The sequence below is a fragment of the Ochlerotatus camptorhynchus genome, unplaced genomic scaffold, assembly GCF_037179485.1.
Source record: "Ochlerotatus camptorhynchus isolate MF236.1 unplaced genomic scaffold, CSIRO-AGI_Acam_v1.1 ptg000432l, whole genome shotgun sequence".
Taxonomy (NCBI): Eukaryota; Metazoa; Arthropoda; class Insecta; order Diptera; family Culicidae; genus Ochlerotatus; species Ochlerotatus camptorhynchus.
In genome coordinates, this window is record NW_027040918.1 from 7,863,781 (window position 1) to 7,881,013 (window position 17,233).

The 17,233-nt window shown below is 39.7% G+C and overlaps 1 protein-coding gene across 1 annotated transcript in view; it reads right to left on the reverse strand.

The window, feature by feature from the left end:
• The window catches only part of AstC (Allatostatin C), a 53,974-nt gene that overhangs the window by 12,220 nt on the left and 24,521 nt on the right, over window positions 1-17,233 (reverse strand). The window contains exon 2 of the mRNA XM_065234276.1: window positions 7,664-7,883. Coding sequence (XP_065090348.1) covers window positions 7,664-7,774 — 111 coding nt within the window. The 5' untranslated portion in view covers window positions 7,775-7,883. The remainder of the gene's footprint in view (window positions 1-7,663; window positions 7,884-17,233) is intronic.

A 17,233-nucleotide genomic window follows, 5' to 3' on the forward strand; every position in this document is an offset into this window, starting at 1 on the left:
TAAACACCGGTTGTAGAACTAGCAACAGCATATCTATGGAAGCTCTTCGAAATCATCGTGATTTCATGGATTCATTTGCAATGTATCGGATGAGATCAGAGTTGCAACCTATCACAATCCCGATCGTCAAGCAGCTGACGGTAGTAACGTTTGGTACATTCCTATCAATGTGCTTGTCGAAGCACTCTCCATGGCCATCCATCTAGTTGACGAAAGAAGTAAAAAGCAACTGTTGAATGTCGTCTCCGGTGGCGATTTATCACAAATATGGTCATTCCCGACAATCACGACAGTCATCTGTGCTCGTTTTGAACTAATTCTGCTTTACTTGCTTATGTGAGTGTGTTGGTGAGTGATCCCAACAGCTTCCGCTTAATTTTGCCAGCTTTGTTTGTAACTCGCACAGCCGCGCGTGCCAAGACGAACTTGGAATTCGTCATTTTCGTCTGTCGTTTCGCTTTTTCTCATCATCGAAGGTACTGCACAAGTCTTCACTGTTTTCGTTGAGCTTTACATCATCATTAATTTAATCAATGTTCCCCTTATAGGCTAGCAAAGTTAGACATATTTGTAGTGTGGTAATTGTTGTGCTAAAGGGTGATACGGTCAAAATTTGGTCAAGGGAAAACGCGTGTAAATCGGTGAAATCGTTTATTTAAAAAATCAAATTAAATTTCTTTTTCAAGTTCAATTAGTATAAAATTCAGGAAAAATATTCAGTTAGGCTTCCGCTTTTCCAAATCCAAATTGCCGGGCCTTACGCTTGACCCCTGCCATCAGATTTTGTCCACCTTCTTCGCCGCAGAAAGCCAGTTTGCCTTGAACTGCTGCTCGCCCTTAGCAGTTTTTTTGGTCTTCTTTAGGTTCCGCTTGACAATAGCCCAGTATTTCTCAATTGGGCGGAGCTCTGGCGTGTTGGGAGGGTTCTTGTCCTTGGGAACCACCTGCACGTTGTTGGCGGCGTACCACTCCATGGCCTTTTTACCGTAATGGCAAGATGCCAAATCCGGCCAAAACAGTACGGAACAACCGTGTTTCTTCAGGAAAGGCAGCAGACGTTTATTCAAACACTCTTTCACGTAAATTTCTTGGTTGACAGTCCCGGAAGCTATGAAAATGCTGCTTTTCAAGCCACAGGTACAGATGGCTTGCCAAACCAGATATTTCTTTGCGAACTTTGACAGTTTCATGTGCTTGAAAACATCTGCTACCTTTCCCCTTCCTTTTGCCGTATAAAACTCCTGTCCCGGAAGCTGCTTGTAGTCGGCTTTGACGTAGGTTTCGTCGTCCATTACCACGCAGTCAAACTTCGTCAGCATCGTCGTGTACAGCCTCCGGGATCGCGCTTTGGCCGTCGTATTTTGTTTATCATCGCGATTTGGAGTCACTACCTTCTTGTAAGTCGATAGTCCGGCTCGTTTTTTTGCTCGATGCACGGTTGAAGACGATACACCCAGCTTATTTGCGGCATCTCGGAGAGAGAGGTTAGGGTTTCGCTTGAAACTACCGGCAACTCTCTTTGTCGTCTCAGCGGCTTCCGGTTTTCGATTTCCCCCCGATCCAGACTTCCTGGCTGTCGACAAACGTTCCCCAAACAGTTTAATTACATTTGTAACGGTTGATTTGGCAACTTTTAGCAATTTTGCCAACTTTGCGTGCGAGTAGCTCGGATTTTCGCGATGCGCGAGCAAAATTTTGATACGCTGCTCTTCTTGCTTGGACGGCATTTTGACAACTGAAGAGTGAATTTTAAAATCAAAATAGGAGCAACATTCTACACACACACACCTTCAAAATGAGGGGTGTTCAGGTTTTTTAAATGCAAAATTGAAAGAAATACGTCAAGTTGATATTGACCAAATTTTGACCGTATCACCCTTTAGTTTTGTGAAAGCGTTAAACCAGGTAAAACCAGTTTTCGAAATGTGTGTGTTCCAATAATGTGTTAATTGTATCGTTTGCACGGTCAACGACTTTCCTCGTGTTCGCAATCCCTTTAACTAGTGTTCAACGGCCAACAAAGCGATCGCGACAATAGCGCTGCCTCAATTGGCCTCGCACCGCGGGTTGTCTCTCGTTGCCAACCCTACCACGCTCTGGAAACACGCTTCCCGGTTGCCTATCGTAAGGAAGTTGTTTACGTCACCAGGGCACTCCGACTACCGTCCAGCAAGCTACCATCCGCTGACTGAGTTCGGCAAGACCGTCACCAAGACCGGTTCACGGCACCACGTGCAAGGAATAGCATCGTGAAATTTCAAGCGCAGAAGGAGGACACCAGTCGTCGTTGCAACGACGGCATAGACCGACGTCAATCTATCCAGTGGGACAAACTTAACGAATTTCTAAGTTTATACGTGTTTTGGAATGTACCAATAGCGTACCATAGCGTACCTTCAAGGATTTTGAACGTACTTCAAAGCATCCCGGAAAATCCGTCTCCCGCTGGATAGACATACGATTTCAGCAATGACCAAGTCGATCAACCAGATTTCTACGAAAATGTGACGTACCAAATGAGTACTTTATGAATCTGTAATTCATTTTTAACGTAGCTTTTATTTTCACTTAAATGCTTATACTAATCTTTTTAAATCGGTTTATATATGAATTCTGGGCACGGAATTGGATTTTTCGAAAAAAAAATTAGCCCGCTTTCATATAAAAAACATTATTCTTAATGCATTCTAGCCAATTTGAGGACCAAAAACAGTTTTTTTTATTTGCATCCCTTAAAAATATTCTAATTACGAACAAAACCGTTAATTTCATGAATCATTATGGAGACGCACGGTGCTGCTTGAAAAAAAACTCCATCATGAGAAATGCCTTGATAACTTTTTGATTGGTCATGACCAACGTACCTAACTGGAATTCACTTTCTGATAGAATTTACCAGTGATTAAAAAAAATTATTATTATTTAAAAAATTCATTTTTTTTTTCGATGATACATTAGAGAAAACCTGATCAAATGATCAGATATCTTTCAGAAATTATTCCTGAACATACCTGTAACACTTTCTGATCAGTCATGACCAACGTAGAATTTGCCAGTGATTAAAATGAAAATTAATATTATTTTAAAAATTCCAAAATTTTGAATGATACATTAGAGACTTAACTGTTCATAATTTATAAAGAACTGAACTTAATACTTTTAAACCTAGACTATTTCTTGCATCACTTTTCAAATTGACCTTTTTACATTGATCGAATCTCTCTTTCGTTAATAACTTGGCTTGGAAGTATGTCTTCAACTCTACAGGCAAAAGATGTGCGTCCTCCTTTTACTCATTACTGACTGCGGCTGTGCAATAGTTCGGATAGTTCGAGCGACGTTTCATCACTACCTAAAGCCCCACGTTGCGAGAGCATTTCCAGTCGATGGTGTGTTATGTTATGTTATGCAATTCTTCTTTACCCAACTATTGTGTTACTCCTCTCGTCATGACCTTATTGGTCATCTAAGAGAGAAAGTAGTAGGGTGGATGTTGCGTACTGTACCATCATCAGTATTGTTGACGGCTACTCCCGCCTTGAGTTGTTACATTCAAAGTGTTTTTATGTTACTTTATACACGAAGTTAGCGATTTTCAGAGTTGGTTGAAAATGCTAACATGAAGCTTTAGTGTGATAATTTATTAGTTAGAGAATGTATTAAATTTTCATACTGCCGTACTCTAACGGAACTATCCACATACCCTTTTGTAAAGATCATTCTCTAGCTAATAAATTATCACACTCAAGCTTGATGTTAGCATTTCCAACCAACTCTGATTAATTTTTATTTAAATCACTGGTAAATTCTATCACGATTGTTGTGTATTAGAGAACGCTTGCGCAAAAAGACTAGGGTGGGAAACGGATTCCAAACTCAAATTTCATCAGTCAAATACATCCATAGACCATACAGGTCCACCGTTGTATGATTGGCAATGTACCCGTGTACTGAATGGGAATTGTGGGCTCGAATCCCACCGGTGCCCTTAAATTTAAATTAAATTTTCTCATGCACACGTCTCTTACCGATGATATGTGCTTACCTCTCAGTATGTTCAAACTTTCTTACAAACAATGTCAATAAAACTATAGGTAACTGTAAAAATGTAGAATGAATTTTTCCACTCCCAAAGTAAATCAGTGTTCAGTGTTAGTAAATTTTGATTGAGAGAATCTGAAGGTTGTTTCGCGTTTTGTTCCGCATGCTTATTAGACTGATGCAATTTGAAATGTTTGCTCCACAGTGCTCAAAGACTTTCAAAATTCTGGAAAATACTATAAACTAAATATTATAAATATAGTGTGTTCTCAATAATTTCGACGATGAAATAACCATTGCAAACGAAACCCAAAACAAAACGGGTAAAGTGGTTCAGTGCACCTCTCTCCTCAGCTAGCAGAAGGTCGTGCAATTATATGCTCGTATGTTTAACATACATTTAATTTTGGTTAATTGACAGTAACGTTTATTATGGATACGCACCAATTTCCTCTCTTCCTTTGACACTTTTCAGTCGTACATTTCTCTTAAGTAAGTGTTCTCTCTATCCCCGCCAATTGCAGGACAGTTTGTGATCGTTGCAGAGTTTGTATCACTGTCATCGAAGAGGCAGTAAATTAATCCACAATTGTCAAGTTATTTTTGTTTCTTGTTATTTTTGGATAGGAGTTCTACTTAACAAGCAAAGCACAATGGAATATGTGAGTTCAAATCCCTCCCGTTGCTGCCCATTTTTAAGCAAATTTTCTCATGTGAGCGTCCTGATTAGCCTCTGAAAGTTTAAACTCATTTGATAAGAAACTGGCTTGGCACAAACCATTTGAAGTTCATATGGAAATTACTATGGGAAAACCAAACTATTTGTTCATTGTCTTCTAGCCTTTTCCATATTATACTGTTAACATGTTCTATTACTATTCTTATGCGAAATTTTATCAGCTTCAACTTCGCAGAAGATTGATTATCAGCCAAGCGTCAAACTTAATAGTTATTAATTATTTACGAGATTGATAATCTTATGGCATGATTAAGCAACTGTACTGTGGGCAACACTGTATTCTGCAGTGTAACATAGTAGCCATGATTTTTGTCCTCTATTATTAGAAAAGTGGTCTTGAACAAAGTTGTAGCTGAGTAGATTTTCAACAAGCGCAGCTATTATTTTCTAAAGTAGAGTGAATTGGTGAATTATAAGATATATATGAAGCGAAATTATGGTTTCCCCATAGTAATTTCCATATAAACTTCAAATGGTTTGTGCGAAGTCAGTTTCTTACTAAATGAGTTCAAATATTGGGAGGATAATCAGGATCCAATTTGGGATCGTTTGAGCACTGTGGAGCGAAATGTTCAAATTTTGCATCAGTCTAATGCTTAATCATTTTTTCGTTGAATTGGTTGTGTTATACCCTGGACAGACTATGGCTTATATCATGTAATATAGGCTGTCTTGCAATGAGCACTCATACATAGGATTTCCAGTGAAAACTAGATGTATGAGTGCTCATTGCAAGACAGCTTATATTACATGATATAAGCCATAGTCTGTCCAGGGTATTACCATAGAGGTAACTCTAAGACAAGAAGGTCCCGAAATAACGTGCTCAACTTTTTGGCTCAGCTCTGGTACTCTCTTCGGTTCCAAGCTAATCGATTCACCCCTCGAAACATAGAAAAAACCAATAACCCCTCATTTTATCTGTCAAACTTTCATAGCGAATCAAAACAAACATTGCGTAGTACTAGAATTTCGACTAGAATGGGATACGTTAATCGTTTGCTTGGGCCCAATAGGCTAGTCAAGTAGTGAGCCAATTTAAAATTGTTAGTTTCGTATTGATTGTTGGTATTACTCATCTTCTAAATCATGCTTAAATTGATGGGTCATAGAGATTGCTTCCTGTGATGATACCCCTGTTCGGATCGGTTTTCGGTATTGGAAGTTTTTCGGACTCGGGGATTTCGGTGATTATGACCACTCTTTTCTTGAGTCACTCGTGTATGTTGGTCTTGTTCCCGACAGTTTTGATTAATTTTAGGACTGGCTCATTGGGCATCTTGAAACAGGACAGGTGGTCCTCTTCGGAGGTGGCGCTTAAGCCATCCGTTTAATAAACCTATCGGGCACTGTGAAGCAAAAATTTCAAATTTTGCATCAATTCCATCATTGAAAATACTGTAAATATTGTCTGTATAATAGTGTCTTTACTTGGAATTAGAGTCGCCTTGAATTTCGTAAAAGTAAATCAGTTTAAACGATTTATTACATAAGCATACGGCATGTTTGAATAGTGAATTTAAAGTACACTGGAATTGCACAAATTACTAATCTATGTGCGAAACAGCTTCAATCAAACATCGTCTTTGATCACGATATGAACATAATGTTTAACCAGTGGAGAGTATCATAAATTAAATGTCAACCTCATTGATGCTTCAACCATAATCATTATGATTCTCATTTATCCTTCAAATAATGACAATTATTATCATATTGCACTATACATTGAAACCCTTCAGGAAAAATCTGCAGCACACTCTGCCCCACACATCGAAATCAAATAGCTTTTCCCAGTCCAATAAATAACAACCGGCTGTGTGATATTGTTCTTCAGTTAACGTGTCAACCGAGGATAACCCCATAACCACATAATGTTGCGCTGGAAGGTGGTGCGAATTGCGAAAACAAACAACTTTAAAATCTCTATCATGAACGAAACCTGTCACTCTGTGCTTGCTACTGCACTACAGAAGCATGCGGACTGGAAGCTGTGTGCCACCTGTTGATCATATCGATGTTGACTATACGTATGCAGCACGGACGGCGATGCTCAAATCGGAGCACTTCGCAATCATACCGTCGTTCGTCACCAGCAACCGCAAGCAGCAGGATCAATGCATGTGTGTTAGCTACATTATGATGCATCGTAAATAAAATGGACAAACAAATTGAGTCTCTGATGTTTCCCTGAATGGACGTCGATGGTGTATATCCAGGCATCCCTAGTTGGATTCTGTACAGTGTACATGCATGCGATTTGTAGAGGACGGCAACTTGATCCAGGATTTAGATGGTGGTTTGGCGCGGATTGGAGCATGGAGGGAGATGTCTTTATGGGAAGTTATGTTGACACCTTGAGCGATGAGATACGACGGTGTAGGGCAGTAAAAGTGGAAATGGTAGAATGTAGTGTGTTCAACTAAAGGCTGTCAATGGAAGGTTCAAGCGCTGTTGACGATGTCTTGGGAGCTGTTTTACCTTGTACTTCTGAATATATTGAAAATACATCAAGTCAAATTATCTCATTATGCAATGTAACCAATTAGCCATGGAAAAGGATCTTATATACTAGACCCATTCAGGTTTAATCAATGTCCGAAATGTTGCCTCTTGTGCAGCACAAATACTTTAGACTGTTTTGTGAAAATCAGTCGAAGTCCCGCAAAGGGAGGGACATTTATTTAATCCTTAATTTTGTGTGGCATTACTACCGATTGCTCGCTATTCATCCGAACCACTTCATCATTTTTTGCTTATCTTTCCGGCAGATTTTCAGTTGCAATATCCCTTGAGCACAACCCCACCAATGGAGTGTTATCGTTATACATATTCCCATACACTGCCGCCATGTCGCACAATTTCCCCGGACAAGTCACTTACCTGGTTGTCGATTGCGTTTTGTGGTCGTCCGGTGGTCAATTTAACTACACACAGCAGCATAGCTAGAACCAGCAGAATATGCCTCGTGGTCATACTGGTGGAAACCATCATGGTTGTTGGTTGAAGTGGGTGGGCAGAGAGCCTAAATGATGTGACAGGTCCTTTTAGAGAGGTGTTGAACCGTTTGCTTCCGTGTGTCAATCACAGCGCGGATGCAATTCTGCAAATAGAAAAGGATCTTCGGTTAAATCTAGGTTCACCATTAATTACAAATACAATAACATTCATTCGGTGGTGGTATGGCTTCACGAAACAGTAACGGTATCTTCACTCTAGGTACAGCAAATGCAATTAATACTGCGGTTGCCACTTTCCACCGAGAGGCCGGTTGCAAAGTAATCTAAGCTGCAGCGTTCGATGAAATGGGGAAAATAAATTTTCCTCGTTACATAAAGCATAAGGGGCGAAGATTATGTAGGAAATTGCTACGGCTTTACCGCTGCCACCCCCACAACAGAGCAGAGGAGTATAGTTTTATAACAAAGATTAATATTTATCAAGCGGTGTCATCGTATCGGAGAATTACGAAACGCGAAGACGGCAGCAGCCGGCTTGTAATATCGCGATAAGATTGCCACTCTTCGTTTCCCATTCGGAAGGAAGGATCGCAGAGCAAGGGTTGAGAGCTTATTATTCGCAACCTCGTAGCAGCTCCTGTGCAGAGGAAGGGAGTGATTCTCACACTGTGTGATGGAAACCACATTCAATGTCATCTTCGATTCCCGGTGGTTGATGGTTGCTGTTGGTGGGGCTTGAGTTGTGAGGAAAAACAAGGTCATTATTCAAATTAGCCGGTTTGTCATTGGCATTCGTAAATGACTGTTCGTGGTTGGAATATATTTGTGGCATTTTTCCTCATTTTCACTTTTCAACGACAAATTGGCAGCTGCTGTATTGTAACGAGTGACCATTTGTAGAGTGATCGGATCGTGACAGGAACAAATGAGGGCCCATCATCGGTTGCGGCTATTGTAAACGTAATGGAAAATGTGCCCTTAAATATTGTTTTCTGCTTCCGAAGCCTCCGTGGGACGAAATCCAAAATAGTGGGACATGGATATTTGCGACGAAACTAGTTAGTATTGTAGAATGTTTCTTAATTTTTTGAGTACTTTATTTGAGCAGGGAAAATTTTGATTAAGGGGGGTATACACTCAGATAATAAGAAATTAATTTTTTATGTCTTGTTAAAATTGATGTACATCTATAAAAACATTGTCGATAAGGTCATTTTAAGAATTCTTGTGCATGACAAAAATTCTATCTCTCAAATGAACGAAGTTATAGGGGAAAATGAAGTACAAATGATAGTACCTTCTTTAAAAGCGTTTCATATCATATTTTTTGTTTGATATTTTTCAATGTTCTACAAAATTGCAAGTGCTTTAGAAGTACACAGTTTTTCAGAAAAAAAGCAAATCGCTATTTACCTCTTTGTTTTAAGGATTTAGTCCGATATTTAAATTTTATCACACTATCTTTGAGGGGGTGTATCTTGCCGGTTAGCAGCTATTAGCAGCTAATCTCAACGGGATTTCGTTCTGCAACTTATACCCTACTGTTACTAATACAATTCAATTTTAAATATTTCGTTACGTTTTGCTGTTTTCATGTCCATTTTCCAAGAAGTGGGTGGGTCAACTTTACAACACTCTGTTAACCACTGCTCTTTCAATACGTATTGAGGTCCCCAACACCGTTGCGTTGCGTGTGTAACGGAGTAATTCGTAGATTGCATACTGGCAACTGCCATGTATCAACTTTAACGTTCGTATTCTCCAATCAAAGTTCAGAACAGGAAAATTATGACAATTACCATTGCTGGCCACGCCCTTCTTCTCCGTTAAGGGGAAAGGAAGGATATTGTTGATGTAACATCTACTTAACGGGAGGCCAGCGAATCACCGACGCCCCCATAGATGCTACGGAGTTGGATAGTTTTGTAGGAAATGGGTCAGGATTCGCTTAAGTAGGCGATGCGACCATAGTAATTGTTCTGTTCTCGAGGAGCTTGGGAGTAAACCCACGATCTTCTACTCAGTTAGGAAAAGTGGCAGCCGCCAAGCTAGCCGAGCTCCTAAATTTAAACTCCAATCATGTTTTTAAATAAAATTAAACAAACACAAAGGAACCGTCTCACCCGAATGATCCGATTTACTCCAGCCATGTGTGATAAAAACACTGATGCACTTTGGGGGGGGCACTTCTGAGGACGGCCGATATTCGTGGAGATTAATTCGCACTCGCCGACACAAAACTATTCAAAACTCAAATGAAAAACTATCACTCGCGATGTCTTAAATTTCTGTTCCGGAAGCACAAGCGAAGAAAAAAAAATAAATCACGCAGATAACGACATCTCTTCTGATGCTTGCAAACATGATAAATCACGTTTTTCTACGTATTGAGGTCCCCAACAGCTGTGCAAAATTTGAACGAATTTGGTTATATCTCGATTTGCGGGAGAATTTGAAACGTTGTATTGGAAAATTTATGGGAAACGGAACGATTGTATATATTTCCGCACCAAAACTCCAAATATTGCTCAAATTTCACCAAATCTTGAAAATAGCTTGAGAATACTATAAAATTCAACTTTGTCGAAGACATACATTTAAATACTTGGAAAAATGGTCATGTATACAGCATTGATCCCCCTGTGAATTATATATGTAACGGTTTAGTGACTTGCAGTTTATTTAATTGTTTTTAAGTAAGTTTGAACATACACATATCATCGGTAAGAGACGTGTGTGTGAGAAAATTTGCGAAAAAATCTAAGGGCACCGGTGGGATCTATGGATGTATTTAGCTAATGACATATGAGTTTCGAATCCGTTTCCCACCCTAGACTTTTTGCGCAAGCGTTCTCTAATAAGCTCAACTGTTGCTGGACATACTTCAGCATGTAAGGATGCCCAACAAAAATGAGCTATGTTTGTTCACATCGACAGATACTGAGCATGCTCACGAACTGCTCATTTGCTAATAACTTTGCACACAGTTGACGAAACATAGTTCTGTTTGAAGCAGTCGATAGGATTTTAAACTTTTTATAGGTTTGTAAAAAATGAGATTTTAATTATACTAATAAACTGTATTTGATTTTGCTTTGCAAAAATGAAGTGAGAAATACTCTCTGCACATTTCGGGCTTAAAGTGCAATAAATCATTGGTGTTGATTCAAATGATAAGATTTACCTACTCTTTACATGTCTACAGTAAACTATGATCCTAATATATCAATTACTTTGAAGAAAACTAATTTTCAACAACTGAGTGAAAAGTTATTAACAAATGAGCAGCTGGTGTTTACAACTGAGCAGGCCAAGCATGATACTGAGTGGTTGCGGTACAAGCACATATCGTCTATAATAGACGATTGTTGTGTAGTAAACAGCTAAAAAAAGTAGTGTAGATATCCGTTACTATGATGCACATAAATGGAGCTTCATAAATCATACAAGTTTACATTATAAATCGGGTAAATTTATGAGACATGTCAAGCAATATTCCATATATTGTATGCATCTTTCCACCTTTGTTTGCTACATTTCTTGCAAGCTGCTAGTTTACGTGAAAAGGAAGTTTACATACATGAATGTTTGCATGCATGGATGTTTACAACACAAGTAAAATTCAGATTTTTTAGTGTGTAGAGAATGCTTGCGCAAAATACTAGGGTGGGAAACGGATTCGAAACTCAAATTCGATCTCTCGATGTGTTTTCCGTCGATCTTGTTTTCCGTACTGAAGTACCAATGCTACCGACGTCAGGGAGGCAGCTCCCACCCTGAACCCTAGCTAACCGACCCATCAACTCATGGACCGAGGACCAACGGCTTTACTTCCCTTCCGAAGGAAGGCGTGACCAGAGATTTTATGCCTCAGAAAATCCCGACGGCGCCGACTGGGATTGAACCCAGGCCCACTGGGGTGAAAGAGGCAATCACGCTTACCACTACACCACCGGCACCGCTATCGAAACTCAAATGTCATTAGCCAAATAAATCCATAGACCATATAGGTCCACCGTTGTATAATTGGCAATGCACCCGTGTACTGAATGGGAATTGTGGGCTCGAATCAAAACCGGTGCCCTTAGAGTTTTCGCAAATTTTCCCACACACACGTCTCTTACCGATGATATGTGCTTATCTCTCAGTATGTTCAAACTTTCTTACAAAAAATATATATGTAACATTAGGGTATAAGTTACTTAACGAAAGGACTTTGATATTTGCTGCTAATACCTGCTTACCTACAAGATATACACACTTAGAAATACCTAATTTTACACGTGACGGAATCCATATTTGACATAAAGGATGAGACGTAAACAAACATGTCATGTAAAATTAAGTGCTCCGAGACTGAAAAGTTCGGTACTCGACGAAAAGTACGTTTGATTGAGCTGAGCTTTGCGTCTATTACGACTCAATTTTATGTCAAAAATGACGCTCGTATATGTCAGTCTCAGAGCACCTAAATTTACATGAATTTTTTTATGTGTGTAGCTCTTTGCGTGCCTAAAGTCTAAATTTGCGTAGATTTCAAAATTCAAGTAGCTCTAAAAACATAATTTCTCAATCATTTTCTTCACAATAAGTTGCATTTTGTCGGGAATCTATTGAAGTTTTTGAATTCATATGAAAACATTTCGATCAATATATGGTTCCGGAATTATTCCGGTTCAAGTTGGGCTCACTTTTGGTCGGCATTCGTCTTTACTGATCTGTAATAAGTATACACACGATGAACATCATGTTTTATTTCTCTCAAATGGTGTAATTAGGCCAATGGTAGTTATGCTGATGGTCCACGATTACATTGGGCATCCTGAGCATGTCCTGGTGCCCCCGGGAAAAGGCCAAATCTCAACAAGAACTAAAACCTATCGTGCGACATATCAAACTTCCTGATTTTACATATCTTGGCCGGTAATGCGGTCATGCGACATATCAAACTTCGGGACTGGACAAATTTTCGCCCGTTACAAAAGGGCATTAGAAGCCCAGAGACGACGTGTTCCAACCTTCAAAAGAAGACCCGCCACCCCTGGATGGGATGACGAATGCGCAAAGTTGTATCTTGAGAAATCCGATGCCTTTGAAGATTATCGTAGACATGACAGATCGGAGCTTTTTGAAAAGTATCTAAAGCTTGAAAAAAAAAAAGATTAAAAACCTACTAAAAGCAAATAAACGAAATACTGGCGTAGTTTTACCGATGGACTTTCTAGAGACACCTCGATGACAACGCTTTGGAAAAAGGCTCGCTATATGCGAAACCGCTCATCTTTCAATAAGAGTAAAGAATACACCTCCCAATGTATATTCGACTTCGCTAATAAGGTTTGTCCAAACTCTGTACCAGCACAACCAATTTTACGGGATACAGCCCGAAGTAACGGTTCTCTGGATGAACCATTCACAATGCTGGAATTATCAATGGCACTTCTTTCATCGAATAACTCTGCTCCGGGAAGCGATATGATCAAATTCGACCTTCTAAAAAACCTCCCTGATATCGCTAAAAGACGATTACTTAACTTATATAATTCATTTATCGAATTCAATATAGTTCCACCACCATGGACACAGGTTAAAGTAATAGCTATTCAAAAGCCTGGGAAACCAGCGTCTGATCACAATTCTAACGGTCCGATCTCTATGTTATCATGCCTGAGGAAATTATTAGAAAAAACTGATCATATCAAGACTTGAGCATTGGGTTGAATCAAACACAACCTACTTTCAAATACCTACGCAATTGGTTTCCAAAAGAGTAAAGGAACAAACGATTTCATCTGATATTCAACCGTCCTTTGCGCATAAGGAGCCATTGGCTTTAGTCTTTTTGTATATTGCATTTGATTCTGTTTCCATTGACATACTGTCAGACAACTTGCACAGTAGTAGATTACACGGTATTTCAAATAATTTCTTGTATAATTTGCTGTCAGAAAAACAAATGACCTTCAATCTAGGTCAACTGACAACTTCTAGAATTAGCTACATGGTCTTATCCCAAGGTTTATGTTTAAGTCCCTTACTTTATAATTTCTATGTCAAAGATATTGATAACTGCTTAGATAATCGATGTACGCCTAGACAGTTTGCAGGCGATGCCGTAGTTTCCCTGAGAGTTCCACGTCCGGAAATCTTGTAAAGACCATTGCAAAATTCCCTAAATAATCTGTTCACCGCAAAAAACTGAATTAGTAGTGTTAACAAGGAAGCGGTTTCCAGCCCAACTTTTTTGGGCAAAGACATTACCCAATATTTAACCTTTAAATACCTTGGAGTCTGGATTGATTCAAACTGCACTTGGGGTGAAATAAAAGTGTCAACAAAGGATCAACTTTCTACGATCAATTTCCGGGACATGGTGGGGTGCTCACCCGAAAGACCTAATTAAACTGTATAAAACGACTATTCTTTCAGTTCTTGAGTATGGCTCTTTTTGCAAGCAAGAAACAGCAACTTAATTAACGTGGAAGGCATTCAATATAGTTGTTTACGTATTGCTCTTGGCTGTATGCATTCAACACTCAATATGAGCCTAGAGGTTCTAGCGGGAGTAAAACCCCTGCAGAACCGTTTTTGGGAGCTCTCATTAAGAATATTGATTAAATGTAGTGTCAGTAACAGCCTTGTGATTGAAAACTTCGACAAAATGCTCGAGTTGAGCATCCAGTCTAGATTCGTTCGAATCTATCTTAATTATTAATAAACTTCAAGAACCTTGTTCCGTTTATGTTGCTGAGCTAGCAGCAATCACCTTCGCATTGGGAATGATTTCCGACATGCTCATAGACCATTACTTCATCTTCTCGGATAGTCTCAGTTCGATTGAAGCTATTCGGTCGATGAAACAAGGTAAGCACTCATCTTATTTCCTTTCAAAAGTAAGAGAACAGATGAGTTTACTGGTCGAAATATCATATATGATTACCTTTGTATGGGTCCCCTTACATTGCTCAATTCCAGGCAATTAGAAGGCAAACTCTCTCGCAAAGGTGGGCGCACAACAAGGCGAGATTTATGATAGAAGAATTTCACATGATGAATTTTTCCCATTAGTACTACAGAGTTCTCTTTTAAGTTGGCAAAACGATTGGAAAAGTAATTTTCTTGGACGGTGGTTACATTCTATTATTCCAAATGTTTCATCGAGAGCGTGGTTCAAAGGTCTGCATGTAACTCGGGGCTTCATTCGCGTGATGTCAAGACTCATGTCCAACCACTACTCGCTAGACGCACATATCTACAGAATAAACCTCGTTGACAGCAATATATGTAGGTGCAGAACCGGTTATGATGACATCGATCACGCAGTTTGGCATTGCCGGAGTAATGACGCTTCCAGAGCACGACTGTTGGATACCCAAGTGGCCCGAGGTAGACAACCCTTCCGTGAAGTAAGAGATGTATTGGGAACCCGTAATCTTCCCTACATGCAGGCGATCTACGAATTCCTTTGTTTGTCTGATGTTAGAGTCTGATGTGACCATCCCCTCCTTTCCAAACAACTTCCGACCATTGTGTCCCAGTCTTAATATCCTCCTGTTCCTGTGCTAATTTCCCCTGCCCAGCCAGGATTTGATCAACCGTCCGAGAGGAGGAGACTTCACAAACCAGTTTCCTACTTAGCTCCTTCCAATAGAAATTGTTACCCATTAACCTTGAGCACGCCACGAGTAATTGGTACCCAATACTAACCTAGAACTACTGCTGTTTAAAATCTAAATTCAAACATTACTGATTTTTAGCTCCGCAAAGTGTTATACACGACTGAGTCTAGTAAATAAAATAAATAGTTAAAAAAAAATTTGGCCGGAAATGGCCTTATTGAGAGTCGAAGAACGGGCATGTTCCAGCGCCCTCAGAAATGTTATGGTGCCCCCAGAAAGTGGCCAATTCTCGACAAGAACCAAAACCTGTCGTGCGACATATCAAACTTCATGGTTTTTCAGAACCCGGCCAGTAATAGCCTAATTGACAGTTCACGGTCATATTCGCCATCCCAGGCATTGTCCCAGTGCCCCCGGCAATGTACCAGTGCCCCAAGGCAATTATTAATTTTCAGCCTGAACCAAAACCCGCCATACATCAAAATTCAAGATTTAACGTAGCTCTGTCAGTTTTGGATTTATTGGAAGTCCACGACCACATTGGGGCTCTCGCTCATATTCCGGTGCCCCGAGGAAGTGGACAATTCCTGATTAGAACCACAACCCGTCGTATGGCATATAACATTTTATTATGGTAATGGTCATATAGAGAGTTCATGATCACGTTGGCCTTCCCGGGCATGTTCCGGTGTCCCAGGGTAAGTGGCCAATTCTCCAGAAGAACCAAAAAACGTCATGCGACATATCAAACTTTATGATTTTACAAATCTTGGCCAATTACCTTATTGAGAGTCCACGGTAACACTAGCCCTCCCAGACATGTTCCGGTGCTCCGGGGAAGTGGTTAATTCTTAACAAGAATTAAAACCCATTGTGCGGCACATCATCTTCATGATTTTACAAAACTCGGCCGGTAATGGCCTTATGTCGCACGATGGGTTTTGGTTCTTGTTGAGAATTGGCTACTTCCCCGGGGGCACCGGAACATGCCTGGGAGGGAAAAAGTTGTAGCTGGGAAATTTTCTTATAAATACAAATATCAAGTATATTCATAGATCATTACGACGCAAGTCTAGGGCGAGGTTAACAAAAAAAAAATAACTTTTCTCATAGTAATTTCCACATTAACTTCAAATAGTCAGTGCAGTATGAGAGCGCAACCAAATTAGCTCAAATTTCGGAGAAACATCAGGATCTGGGGAAGTCATGTTCGTCATTGACTTTATTGTCAATTGGCATGGCAGGGTTTTTGATCTAATTTCCGTCCTACTAAGCACAACCCGTGCTTTAACTCTCTTTCTTGAACGGATTTTAACAATAAATGAAATCTATCTATCAAAGATGACATCTAAATTTATTCCCCTTTCCATAAGTACTGTTGAATTTGATAAAGAGCCACAGATATTGATAAAAATGTATCACTGCTTCTCGATTCCAAATTCGTCCTACGAGTTTCAATTCCGTCCAAACGCATTGAAACGCCATTGGATTTTCTTCGTCCTACGGATGAAGGTAGAAAAGACGAGTTCGCTAGGAGTGCTTCTTTTGCTGAACAATGAGCGTAAATATTCATACAATGCGCTGTAATTGGCTTTATGTTGTAGCTAATGAACTAACGCATCGGTACAAACGAATTACTGATTTGTGCACGGTGAAATCATTGATGTTTTCTGATCGATAGAACGGAAATGGACGATTACGACGAAGTAGTGCTCTACCCTATCCCTTAAAGATCAGTTTTAGTTCGAGTGAGTGACGGAAGCTGTTTGGTCAATATCGCCGGGTAGGTTCAAGATTTTGCTGCACTGAACGTTGTACCGATGGATTTTTAGCTGGTATTATTTTTTCTGCATTCCTTGATTACCTGATTTATG